The sequence below is a fragment of the Pan paniscus genome, chromosome 11 (genome assembly GCF_029289425.2).
Source record: "Pan paniscus chromosome 11, NHGRI_mPanPan1-v2.0_pri, whole genome shotgun sequence".
Lineage (NCBI taxonomy): Eukaryota > Metazoa > Chordata > Mammalia > Primates > Hominidae > Pan > Pan paniscus.
In genome coordinates, this window is record NC_073260.2 from 25895179 (window position 1) to 25908789 (window position 13611).

The 13611-nt window shown below is 47.1% G+C and overlaps 1 protein-coding gene across 6 annotated transcripts in view; it reads right to left on the reverse strand.

The window, feature by feature from the left end:
* Nucleotides 1–13611, reverse strand: part of RGS3 (regulator of G protein signaling 3) — a 154019-nt gene that overhangs the window by 116151 nt on the left and 24257 nt on the right. For all 6 annotated transcript variants that reach the window (XM_055117211.3, XM_055117212.3, XM_063594256.1 and 3 more), the window contains one exon: nucleotides 3297–3347. In XM_055117211.3, the coding sequence (XP_054973186.1) occupies nucleotides 3297–3347 (51 nt within the window). The remainder of the gene's footprint in view (nucleotides 1–3296; nucleotides 3348–13611) is intronic.

Here is a 13611-nt window from a genome sequence, read left to right on the forward strand (position 1 = left end):
GCTCTGGCAGCACCCTCACCAATGCATTACGAGGTACATTCAATTCCCTGAATCTTACAGCTGGAAGAGAACTACAGTTTATAGAATCTAACCCTTCATGTAATGGGGAAAATGAGGCTTCGAGGGGAGCCCAAGATAGTAAGAAACTTGCCCACAATCACAGAACAATGGGAATGACCGCTGGATTTGGAACCCATGTCTCTTGACTCCCGGCTCAGTGCTCTACCACACAAGACTGCCTTCTAGGAATGAAGGGGCCACTCACCGTGTGCCATGAGCCATGCTGTGGCACTCACCGTGTGCCGTGAGCCGTGCTGTGGCTGGCGGACAGCACAGCACAGGAGTCACAAGCTGGGGCCTCAGGGGTGGACGGACCCAGGCATGAATCCCAGCTGCACCGCTTACTCACCATATAAGCTAGAGTGAGTTGCTTTGCATGGGACAGAATTTGCCATTTTTAATGGTTTAGTGATAATAACATGCACTTCACATGGTAGTTGTTCCAATTAAATGAGGTAATGTGCCTGAAGTGCTCAGAGGAGTGCCTGGCAAATAAGTAATTGCTCAAAAAATGTTTGCTAAAGAAAAATAATAATAAATAAAGGCAAGGGGAGAGGTGTGGGGTGGGTGCAGTGTGGTCACGAGAGTAGGCAGCACCATTTGCCTGAGGTCTATAGAAAGAAGACAATAGACCTGATAGAACCTGAGCCTCAGTTCTATTTTCTTTTACGTCTGGATTTTTTTGTTTGTTTGTTTCTTGTTTTTTTTGTTTTTTTTGTTTTTTTTTTTGAGATGGAGTTTCGCACTTGTTGCCTAGGCTGGAGTGCAATGGCACGATCTCGGCTCACTGCAACCTCCACCTCCCGAGTTCAAGTGATTCTCCTGCCTCAGCCTGCCAAGTAGCGGGGATTACAGGCTTGCGCCACCACACGCGGCTAATTTTGTATTTTTCGTAGAGAGAAGGTTTCTCCATGTTAGTCAGGCTGGTCTCGAACTCCCGACCTCAGGTGATCAGCCCGCCTCAGCCTCCCAAAGTGCTGGGATTACAGGCGTGAGCCAATGCACCCAGCCTTACGTCTGGTTTTCATTGAGCCCTAGGGTTTGGCTCAGACAGTGCTCCCAGTAGTCTGAGGTGCAAGGCCTGGGAAACCAATGGAAGGAGTGGGGACCGGTGGGAAGGGATGAAGGGCCTGAGACTGGGGTGAAGCCAAAGCAAACTGTGCAGGACAAATGGAGTGGTGGAGGCCAAGATGCATTTTGCAAAAACTGTTTGCACAGCTGGAGTCAGGCCCTGGCAGGCAGAGAACACCCCTCTGCTGCTCCTTGGGAACTTCACGTTGGGGCCCCCATGGCCATGACCAGAGGACCCAGGCGCCTACTAGTCTACTCTGCCCAGTATCCTGGTTACTGTTCCTGTGTGCATCACTTCCCTCAAGGGCGTGGTTCTTGAGGGCAGGACCCAGGTCTGGTGACCTCCTGGGTCTCTCTGGCCAGCAGTGACAATGAACCAGACCCAGTCCCTGCCCTCATTGCATTCTCAGTCTGGCAGAGAGGCCAGACACAGGTGGCACAGTATAGTCAGGGCTGTGACAAAGACACAAAGGAGAAAGCAATAAACCCAGCCCAGACAGGTGGGTCGGGGGGATGATTCCTGGAGGGGGAAATAATAAGGCAAAATGAGCCTTCCTTCCTGAGTCTTAATGATGATGAAGGCAGACATATTTCTTGCAAAATCAGAGCAGGTGGAGAGTTATTTTTCAAAAGGGGTTCAAAACAAAAGAAAGGTTATTCCAGGCACAGTGAACAGCAGGTGCAAAGGCACAGAGGCAGGAGCAAGCAAGATGTATTCAAGGGAGTGCACGTAACTGGATAGAGCTGGAGGTGGAGGGTACCTTCAGCGGCAAGAACCAGGGAGGCTGGAGAGATAGACAGGGACTTCTGGGCTAAACAGAAGAGTCCTGGCAGTGGGGGCCATGACAGCAACTCATGTAACTATTCATGTGCCGGATGGAAGGATGGACACATGGACAGACAAACAGGTGGAGTATGAACTCTTCCTGTGCTGTGCTCCAGCCATGCTAGACAGCTCTTCAAATGCATCCTGCTCTCTCTGACCCCCAGGCCTTTGCACTTGCTAGCCCTGTGCATGAAGTGCTAGCCACACCCTCCCTGCTCCTCTTTGCCTGGCTCAGGCCCATTCCTCCTTCAGGATACCGTGTGGGCATCACCCCCTCTGCCAAGTCTTCCCTGGCATCCCATCAACACCATCTAGACAGGGGTGGGTGCTTCTCCTTGGTGTTCCCAGCCCCTAGCACAGAGCTAATGCTCAATCGCTATTTTTGGAATGTATGGTTTTCTTTTTTTTTTTTTTTTTTTTTGAGACGGAGTCTCGTACTGTCGCCTGGGCTGGAGTGCAATGGCATGATCTTGGCTCACTGCAACCTCCACCTCCTGGGTTCTAGCAATTCTCCTACCCCAGCCTCCCAAGTAGCTGGGATTATAGGCATCTGCCACCACACCCAGGTAATTTTTTTTGTATTTTTGGTAGAGACGGGGTTTCAGTATGTTGGCCAGGCTGGTCTTGAACTCCTGACCTCGTGATCTGCCCGCCTCAGCCTCCCAAAGTGCTGGGTTTACAGGCATGAGTCACCGTGCCCAGCCAGTTTTCTATTTTATCTAACAAAAACTTACACAGGATTGACTACAAGTTCAGCACTGTTCTAAGCACTTTACTAACAGTAACTCACTTAATCTTTGTAGCAACCTGTAAGATACACAGTATTACCACCACTACTTGACAGATGAGAAAACGGAGCTTGTTCAAGGCCACTCAACAAGTATCAGAGCCAGGGTTCAAATTATAGTGGTCTGGCTCCAAAGACTATGATCTTAACCATGATACTATGCTGCCTGTCAACCAATGAATAAATGAATGAATGAGAAAAATAGAGAAAAGAAGAAAGGATGGAATAAAGAAGGGAGGGAAGATAGGAAAACTCTTCTGTGGCCCTGCTCTGCTGGGGCCAAGAAGGAAGTTGAGGTACCCAGGGGCAGCTGTAGCCTGTCAATGAGAAAGGTCTACCATGTGGACTCCAGACACATCCAAGGCAGGACCAGGGCTGCTCTATAGAAAGAGCCCCAGGTGAATACTGGCTTTTATCAATGGACACATCCTTTATACAAGGATGAGAAAAGAAGCCTTGGCCCATGGTGCCACCATCCCCCAACCCCAGCCCCAGGCAGGAAGCTGAGTGGCCCGCCCCTTCCTTGGTGAGCCTGCACAAAGCCGTACTCACTGTGAAGCAGCAGAACCCGGTCCTGGGCATCAATGGACAGCCTCAGCTGACCTAAGGAAACAGCAACAGAAACAACCTTGCCTCAGCTCCCTGGTGGGTGTGGTGGAAAAAACTGGAGGAAAGGTGACAGAAATGCTCTTTTGTTCATGTGAAGCCATTCAAAGACTCACACAAGTCTCTGGCTGGCAGGGACCTCAGAAGCCACAGGGTTCAGCCCCGCCCACCACATCGGGAGTCCCTTTCGAATGCCTCCAGCAGTGGTTCTCTAGCCTTGCTTGTGCCCCTCTGGTGATGGGGAGCTCACTACTGTACAGGCAGCCAGGTGGATGCTGGGAAATCTCACTGCTGGCTCGTTGTCAAATGTTGGTAAAGGTGTAGGAGAACAAGTACTGTCATTCTCTGTTGGAAGGAGTGAAAATGGAGGGTAATTTCTGCCAAGATCTACTGAAATTTAAATGTGCATATTCTTCCACCTAAAAGTCTTCATTCCAGGTCACTGTCGTAGACAAACACAAGCACGTGCACACAAAAGCTGGCACTACAGCATTGTTTAAGGAAAAACTGGAAATACCTGAAATGTTCATCAATATAGAAATAGTGAAGTAAACCATCTATAGCTGTATATGGAATAGTATGGGCTGTTATAAAGAATGGAGGAGCTCCATACAACCTGGCAGGGGAATATTATTGAGAAAAGTTTTAGGTTTTTGTTTTGTTTTGTTTTGTTTTTGAGACAGGGTCTGGCTCTATCATCCAGGCTGGAGTGCAGTCGTGCAATCATAGCTCACTACAGCTTCAACCTCCTGGGCTCAAGCAATCCTTCTGCCTCAACCTCCCAAGCAGCTGAGACTACAGGCACGAACCACGGTGCCCGGCTATTTTTCAATTAATTTTTTGTACAGAAGGGGTCTTGCTGTGTTATCCAGCTTGGTCTCAAACTCCTGGGCTCAAGTGATCCTCCCACCTCAGCCTCCCAAAGTTCTGGGATTACAGGTATGAGCCACCACGCCCCATAAAGACGAGTTTTTAAAGGAACAAGCAAATTTCAGAACAATACATAGGGTATGTATCTGGCGGGGGAGGGAGGGTTCTGAAAGGATGCCAAATTAAAAACAGTGATCCCTGCTAGAGAACAGACTAGGAATTGGAGGAGGGTAGTCAAGAGGAATTTCAATCTATCACAATTGTTGTTTTAATAATTCAAATATATCCACGAACTATAGCACTTCTATAATTAAAAAGAAAGGAAAGAGGAAACAAAGGAAGAAGGAAAGAGGCAGGAGAAAGGAGGGGAGGAAGAGAAAGAGCAGGGAGGAAGGGAGGAGAACAGGGAGAGAGGGGACACGTAAAGAGAACAGAAGGACGGGGCTGGAAGGCAGGACAAGAATGAGTGGCCGGGTGAGGTTTATCCCCTGGCTTTTCCCATTTTTGTTTAAATTTTTTAAAAAAAGAAAAAACAGGACAAAACTTCAGGTCATCCTCACAGACACCCAATGGCCTCCAGCCAAGACAGAGAAGAGAGAGAGGGTCACACTCCTCTTCCTCGGTGACATCGAAAATGTTTCTCTCAGTCCAGTAGACTTTCCCTGGGACCTCAAAAAGCTGCTGAACTCAGTCCACCCCATGGACAGGCACTGGAGACATCAGAAAGCAGGGCAGGGCCGTCTACCAGAAAGCCCAGGCATGGCTCCATCTGTGACAACCCTAGCTAGCTGTGCCCTCCCTCTGCCCAGTCACCTGTAGCAATGGGGAGCTTGCTTCCTGCGGTGGGAGCCCTTTCCCTTTTGAAAGAGCTCTGATTGTTCAATGCTGCATCTTATACTAAGCCAACAGTGGCCTCTCGGTAACTTTCATTGCCCGGATCTAGTTCTGCATTCTCTGGGCTCTTTCCTCTAGACCTGAACTCCAAAGTCCTTCCACAATCCCTCACAGCACAGTGAGACATCCCCTCATCATCCCCTCTGGCCAGCTCTGGACATGCCTCTTGAAACTAGGCTGGCGGCTGGGGCTTTGCTTTGTTTCTGGTTAGAGAACAGGTTTGGAGAACCCTTCATGTCTCCTAACTCTGCATAAGTCCACCAATCACTGTGACCCAGACATCACTTGACCCTCATACTTCTGGTGGTTAAGCTTCAGTCCCAAGCAATTCAGGCTCCTGCAAACCCTGGTCCAGCCCATCATCCATCAGAAATATCTGCTGTTCTCCTGTCCAGGACCCAGATCTCAGAAGCCCAGGAATCCTGTTTCAGTTCCAGCCCTAACTGCCCTCTTCTTTCAGGACCACAGTGGCCATGGATGTGAGGAGAGCTAATAACAGGGGTTATGGCACTCTCCAAGCTGTGATCAGATAATGCTGGCAGGTGAGGAGGACTCCTTGGATGAAAGGCGCCGGGAGAACTGACGGTATCATTATCTCAAAGTCTGAGCAATTACTTCATTGTGGCTCCCTAGAGCTGAGAAACCTATGAAAACTGTGCCCAATCTAGTGTGGGGTGGGAGAGAGAGAGGTTTGGAAACAGGCAAACGAAGCCCGCAGTCATGGGTTGAATTTCACCAACTCAAAGACACCTATGTTTAACATGAAACATTTTTTCTGAAACTACTACCTGTGCAAAGCCAGCTCTGGCACAAACATGCTTGGATCCGAAAGCCACAGGAACCCCTGTGCTCCACAACACCTATCACCTAACTAACAGTGGCCCTTTGCCCAGAAGTCAGGATCAGGAAATCTCCAGACACAAATGGTCACTAATTCCATTTAGCAAATATTTGCTGGGCATCTGCACGAGGCTGGGCAGGTGCCTGCCCTCACAGGGCTCACAGCCCAGTGGCTAGGACAGGGACTTGGGCAAGGCCAAGTGAGAAGCTGGAGGCTGACAAAGGCCCAGGGGCAAAGGCTGACTCGGGATTGAGATGAGTTTGCACCACACTGCACCGCTCCCGTTCCAGGCCCTGCCAGCCAGGGGCTTCTCAGGAAGGCCAGGGTGCCCTGTACCCTGTTACAGCAGAGAAACCAAACCCAGCAGACCAGACTCCAGGCTCCCCAGGCCAGGACACACCTGCCCCAGTTCACAAGATCCCTCCCTCGGCCATGCCTGTCCCCTCCTTCCCCCCATCATGCTACTCCACCAAATGTCTGACACACAGGCCCCTGAAGTCATCTTGTCCAGTCTCCTCATTTTGTAGCCAGAACGGTCATGCCTGAGATGGAAGGTGATTTGCTCTGGGCCCAGAGAATCCAGAGCTGGAGATTAGAACTCTACCCCCACTCCAGCACTCTTTCCTGTGCACAGTCTTCTGGAACACCCACAGCCCTCTAGCATGCACCTCCTCTACTGTGACCACTGCGTTTGCCAACACAACCTTCAGATTCAGAGGTAGAGAGAACCATCGGGGACAGCACCAGGTGCCACAGCTTTTCTCAAGAAACCAAGAGGTTAGCTGGGCATAGTGGCACATCCTATAGTCCCAGCTGCTTGGGAGGCTGAGGTGGGAGGACCACTTGAATCCAGGAGGTTGAGCCCGCAGTGAACCATGATGACACCACTGCAATCCCAGCCTGGACCTTGGGGAACAGCGTGAGACCTGTCTCAAAGGAAAAAAAAGAAAACGAAAAAAAATAGAGGGCAGCCTCCTAGAAATGTCTCCAATCTAGAGAAAGAAACCTCCAGGTGAAGGGGAAGTAGGGCTGAATCCCTGGAGTCTTCAGCTCACCAAGGCACCAGCTAATTTGGCATCCTTTCAGAACACCCCCCTACCCAACCTCCCTCCACACATACCCTATGTATTGTTCTGAAATTTGCTTGTTCCTTTAAAAACTTGTCTTTGTGGGGTGTGGTGGCTCATGCCTGTAATTCCAGCACTTTGGGAGGCTGAGGTGGGAGGATTGCTTGAGTCCAGGAGTTTGACACCAACCTGGACAATACAGCAAGAGCCCTTCTCTACAAAAAATTAATTAAAAAAATAGCCGGGCACCGTGGTGCGTGCCTGTAGTCTCAGCTACTTGGGAGGTTGAGGCAGGAGGATTCCTTGAGCCCAAGAGGTTGAAGTTGTAGTGAGCTATGATTGCACGACTGTACTCCAGCCTGGATGATAGAGCCAGACCCTGTCTCAAAAAACAAAAACCTAAAACTTTTCCCAATAATATTCTTGCTCCTACACCTCTGTGTTTTTCAACACTCCCCATTCCTCCCTAGACTCAGGGAGCAGTCAGGCTAAAGGGCTTGAGGTCATCCTCATCGAGGTTGGGCAGGGCCTTTGGACAGGGCATGTCCCCTGTTCCCATGAGATCGCAGTTGGGCACCAACACTATGTGCAAAAGGTGGTGGTGATGGATGCCCAGAGAGGCTGCAAGTGTGTACCAGGGCCCAGAGCCAAAGGGAGAATAGACAGGGCCCCATATGGCAGGAAAAATACTGGATGGGAATGAGCTTCAGAAAGCCTGGAAAAGGCAACAAACCCAAATTCTGCTGGGCACAGGACTTGAAGGGCTCAGACTTACTGGGCACTTTTAAATGGATGTGGACACCAGCCAAATAAATTCAGTCTGGCAGACAATACTCAGTAGAGAACCACAGATGAACTCTAACCCACAGGCCACAGTCAGAAAGAGACATACTCAGAAAATAAAGGAAGTAGATGGGGACTGCACACCTTTGCTAGACTCAGGGATCAGCCGGAATGTGTCCCAGTGGGAGCCCATGCCACCCTGAGATGTGCAGAGAATACATCTGTGATGGACTTGCCTGGCTAGCATGAAGCAGCAGGCATCCTAAAATCCAATTCACCCCAGAAGCCGCTGCCCATTTAAGAACTGTCACATGTTAAAAGCTACAGGAAGGGTGATGATATCCAGACAAACATATGAAGGCAGTTGGGTCTACATGGAGCCTAGCCAGCCGCTAACATCCACAGATTTCCCCTCCATTTATGAGGACACGTCTGTACTCAAGTCTTCCTCGCAGGAGGGAGGGCGCCCAGCCAGATGCCAGGCACGCCCTCTCTCTGTGGTCTTCAGCTGCCTCATCCACACCCCAGCCCTGATCCAGGCTCAGAAACGGTTAAGCATGTGTTTACCAATTTCACTGCCTGCTTGATCTAAGGGAGAAATGGTAGGCTGCAGTGGCGCTGGGAAACAGGCAGCCACACAGCTCTATGGACATAACCCAGGAGAATTTCCCATGGCTACTGTGTTAAAAGAAGGAGAACCTTGAGTTCCATTCAAAAAAGTGGCCCTGGTTTGCGAAGGTGAGGACATAGGACACACAGCGCTGGCATAAAAATTGTGATGGGTCAGTTCAATCCCCTGGCCTCTCTGCTTCCTGTGAAAGCTGATATTAATGTAGTTTCCCAAGCTCTTTTTCCTTACATAAAGAGATTGCTCTGGCCAGCATAAGTCTTCTAGTCTACTCAGAAATTCTATTTTTCAGCATAAACTAATAAATTAGCATTCAGGTCTCTTGATAATTTAGATTCCCATGGATCACTCACAAGGGATTCTAGGTCCGTCCTGGGCAAGCTGGTAAAATAAAACTCCTGAATCTACTGCAGTCAGCATCTAATCTTGGCTGGACCATAACACCACTAGCAGTCCTGTGGGGCTCAGATCCAAACATCCTACAGGATTCACACACATCTCAACCCAGAGTTCAGGGCCATAGTGAACTACCAGGCTAGGCACACACATGGAGAGAACATAGTCAATGTTTCTTAGATGTTTACTAGGTACTCAGCACTTTACTATAAGCTTTTTATTTCTTTTACTCCTCACGATAACTCCGTGAAATGGTTACTACTTTTATCCCAATTTACAGGCAAGGAAGCTGAAGATTATTAAGAGGTAAACAGGTTGGCTGGGCATGGTGGCTCACACCTGTAATCCCAACACTTTGGGAGGCTGAGGCAGGATGATCACTTGAGGCCAGGAGTTTGAGACCAGTCTAGGCAACATAGCAAGACTCTGTCTCTCCAAAAACGTTTTTTTAAAATTAGCCAGACGTGGTGGTGTGTACCTGTAGTCCCAGCTACTCAGGAGGCTGAGGTGGGAGGATCACTGGAGCCCAGGAGGTTGAGGCTGTAGTGAGCCATGATCACACCACTGCACTCCAGCCTGGGCAACGGAGTGAGACCCCAACTCAAAAAAAAGAAAATAGCTAAAACAGGTTGTCCAAATCACACAGCCAGTAAGTGGCAGAGCTGGGGTTTGCATTTAGGCAGTCCAGGGCCCCCACTGTTAGCCTCTCTATACCTATGATGGGTTTAAAATTTGTCCACAAAGTCTTTGATACTCTTCCTTTCGAGAGGTGAAGCCTAGTTCCTCCCTTCAGACATGGGCTGGACTTAGTGACTTGCTTCTAACAAATAGAATGTGGTAGAAATGACAGTGGATGACTTTCAACATTAGGATATTAAAGGTATTATTAGTTCCTTCTTTTTTAACAGCTGTATTGGGATATAATTAACATATCACACATTTCATCGGTTTTGTTTATTATTGAGATGGAGTCTCACTCTGTCGCCCAGGCTGGAGTGCAATGACATGATCTCAACTCACTGCAACCTCTGCCTCCCAGGTTCAAATTATTCTCCTGTCTCAGCCTCCTGAGTAGCTGGGATTACAGGCATGCACCACCCACACCTGGCTAATTTTTTGTATTTTTAGTAGAGACAGAGTTTCACCATGTTGGCCAGGCTGCTCTCGAACTCCTGACCTTAGATGATCCACCCGCCTCAGCCTCCCAAAGTGCTGGGATTGAGCCACCGTGCACGGCCACACTTCACCAATTTAAAGCATGTAATTTTCTTTTAGTATATTCACAGGATTCTGTAATCAATCACCTCTATCTAATTTTAGAACATTTTCATCCTCCCCTAAAAGAAATCCCATACTCTTTCGCAGTCACACCCTATTCCCTTCTCCCCTCAGCCCTTGTCAACCACTAATCTGCTTTCTGTCTCTAAGGACTTGCCTATTCTGGATACTTATGTAAATAGAATCACACAATGCATGGTCTTTTGTGATTGACTTCTTTCACTTAGCATAATGTTTTCAAGGTTCACCCATATTGTAGCACGTATCAGTATTTTAGTCCCTTTGTGGCCAAATAATATTCCATTGTATGGATATACCACATTTTGTTTATCCACTCATCTGGTGATGGATATTTCAGGTTATTTCGACTTTTTGGCTACTATGAATAATGCCGTTATGAACATGTGTGTGTGTACATATGTTTGTGTGAGCATGTGTTTTCATTCCTCTTGGATTTATACCTAAGAGTGGAATTGCTGGGTCAAATGGAAACTCTACATTTAATTGTTTGAGGAACCGCCAAACTTTTCCAAAGTGGTTGCACCATTTGACATTCCGGCCGGCAGTGTACAAGGGTTCCAATTTCCCCTCAACTTCTTCAACACCTGTTATTGGCTCTTTTTTTATTATAGTCATTCTAGTATGATAGTATCTCATTGTGGTTTTGATTTGCATTTCCCTGATAACTAATGACATTGAGTATTTTTTCACATGCTGTTAGCCATTTTTCTTTGGAAAAAAATGTCTATTCAAATCCTTTACCCATTTTTGAGCTGGGTTACTCATCTTTTTATGGGAGTTCTTTCTTGCTTTCATTTTTGTGTCACTTGCCTAGAAGGAAGCCAGCTGCCACATAATAAGGAAGCTCAAGCAATCCTACGAAGAGGTCCATGCAATGAGAAACAGAAGCCTCCTAATTACAGGTAGCAAGGAACTGAGGCCTCCTGCTGAGAGCCATGTGAATGAGCCATCTTGGAAAGGGACCCTCCAGCCCCAGTAATGCCTGCTCGGACAACTGCAGGTAGGCAGGCAGGCAGGGAGAAAGAAAGGAGGGATGGAGAGAGGGAGCGGGGAGGGGAGGAAGGGACGGAAGAGGCAGGGAGGGAGGAGAAAAGGAGGGAGAGAGGCAGAAAGGGAGGGAAAAAAAACAAAAACCAACTCAAAAAAGCTTAGAAAATATATGTAGGGGACTTCCATTTCTGGGATGACAGATCCACTGAGGAAAACTAGAAATGCTAAACAAAATATGTTAAAGCATCTTCTTAGATAAACAACAAGAGAGAGAGGAGCTACCAGGCAGGATCTAGGGGAATGGAGGACTCTAGAAGGAAACCTAGTGTTTTTCTGGGCTAATTTTCTCCTGGGGTGTTTTCAAATTCCAGAGGGCTGATTGAGAGATCAAGAGGCTGAGTGAGTTTCTGCCTGCTTCTCAGGGCTAGAGGAATAGGAACTAGGGACCAGGGCCCACCAAGAAGCAGGGTTCTTCTGAGCCCCACCTTTTGCATAGGGACCCTGAAGGGTTGCTCCATAGGAATAGAGTGAACTGTAATCAGACACAGCTACTCCAGGGACTACAGCTCGATTTCAAGTACTCTCAGTCCCAACACTGAATTAAGACTAACCCAGTGACCCTAGGCACCTGACAAACGAACAAAGATTTTTTGAAGGAAAATATCATCCTAGGTCTGCATTGAGAAGAAAATAATAATAATAACAACAACTCTCTGCCTATACTGTTTGTTTGTTGTTTGTTTGTTTTGAGTCAGGGTCTCACTCTGACACCCAGGCTAGGGTACAGTATCACAATCACAGCTCACTGTAGTCTTGACCTCCTAGGCTCAAGTGATCCTCCTTCCTCAGCCTCCCAAGTAGCTAGGACCACAGGTGCACACCATCATGCCCAGCTAATTTTTTTATTTTTTGTAGAGATGATCTCTCACTATGTTGCCCATGCTGGTCTCGAACTTCTGGGCTTGAGTGATTCTCCTGCCTTGGACTCCCAAAGTGCTGGGATTATAAGCATGGGCCACTCACCACTCCCAGCCATGTGCCTGTTCTTTGCAGCAGACACAGCACACCTACAATGTAGATCCAAAAAGGTTGAAAGAAAAAGGATGGAAAAAGATATGTCAGGCAAATATTAACTGAAAGAAGCATGGGTAGCTATGTTAATATCAGGAAAATTAGACTTTATACCTACTAGAAATAAAGAAGACTTCATAACAATAATAGACTTCATAATAAAAATTTCAGCACACCAGAAAGATAATAATTCTAAATCTGTATGTTGTTAACATAGCTTCAACATATGTAAAGGAAAAACTGACAGAACTGCAATGGGAAATAGACAAATTTACAATCACAGTGGGAATTCTAATACACCTCTCTTAGTAACTGACAGAGAAAACAGGAAAAATCAACAAGGATACAGAATATTTGAACAATATAAAGAGCAAACTTGACCTAAACTTGACATACACAAAGAACACTGCACCCAACTGCTGCAGAATCCTTTTCAAGTACACAAAGAACATTTATAAAAATTGACTCTCTTTGGGAGGCCAAGGCAGGTGGATCACCTGAGGTCAGGAGTTCGAGACCAGTTTGGCCAACATGGTAAAACCCCATCTCTACTAAAAATACAAAAATTAGCCAGGCATGGTGGTGGGTGCCTGTAATCCCAGCTACATGGGAGACTGAGCCAGGAGAATTGCTTGAATCCAGGAAGGGGAGGCTGCAGTGAGTTTACATTGCGCCACTGCACTCCAGCCTGGTGACAGAGTGAGACTCAGTCTCACAACAACAACGACAAAAAAAAAAAAAACAACTGTATGCTGAGGCATCAAGTAAATTTTGATTAATTTCAAGGAATTAAAAGGATGGAGAGTATATTCTCTGACTAAAATGCAAAGTAAATATAAAAATATTACCAGAAAATCCCCAATATTTAGAAATTTAGAAATATATTTCTAACTAACCCAAGGATTGAAAAAGAAATGACAATGAAAATTAGAAAATATTTTGAAGTAAATGATAAAGAAAAAAACTGCATTATCAACATGAGTCTTCTAAATACTAGAAATGTTCAATTTTTGACTCTGGTGAAAGTTACAAAGGTATTTTTTTGTGATAAGTCACTGGATTGCACATTATTGGGGGGACACTTTTCTGTCTGTCTGTATAATATTTCAAACTTTTTTAAATGTTTAAGAAGAACACACAAAGCAGAATGGGAAAAGAGGACAAAGGGCTATTTATGGGCCAGAAACTTTGAGGAATTTCTGAAAGCTCCCGAGCAGTTGGACTCTGAATGACAGAAAAGCCAATAAATGCTGAGGAGTATGACCAGCAAATGATGAGCTCCTGAGAAACAGTTGGATAGGTTTCCCCAACCATGCCAGGGAATCTCCCAGGCTCAGAGCAGCGGGACTGGAAACACGTGCCAGCCAGGGGCAGCTGGCAGGGACACATTGAAGGCCTCCAGTTCAGGGCCTGACCGTGCAC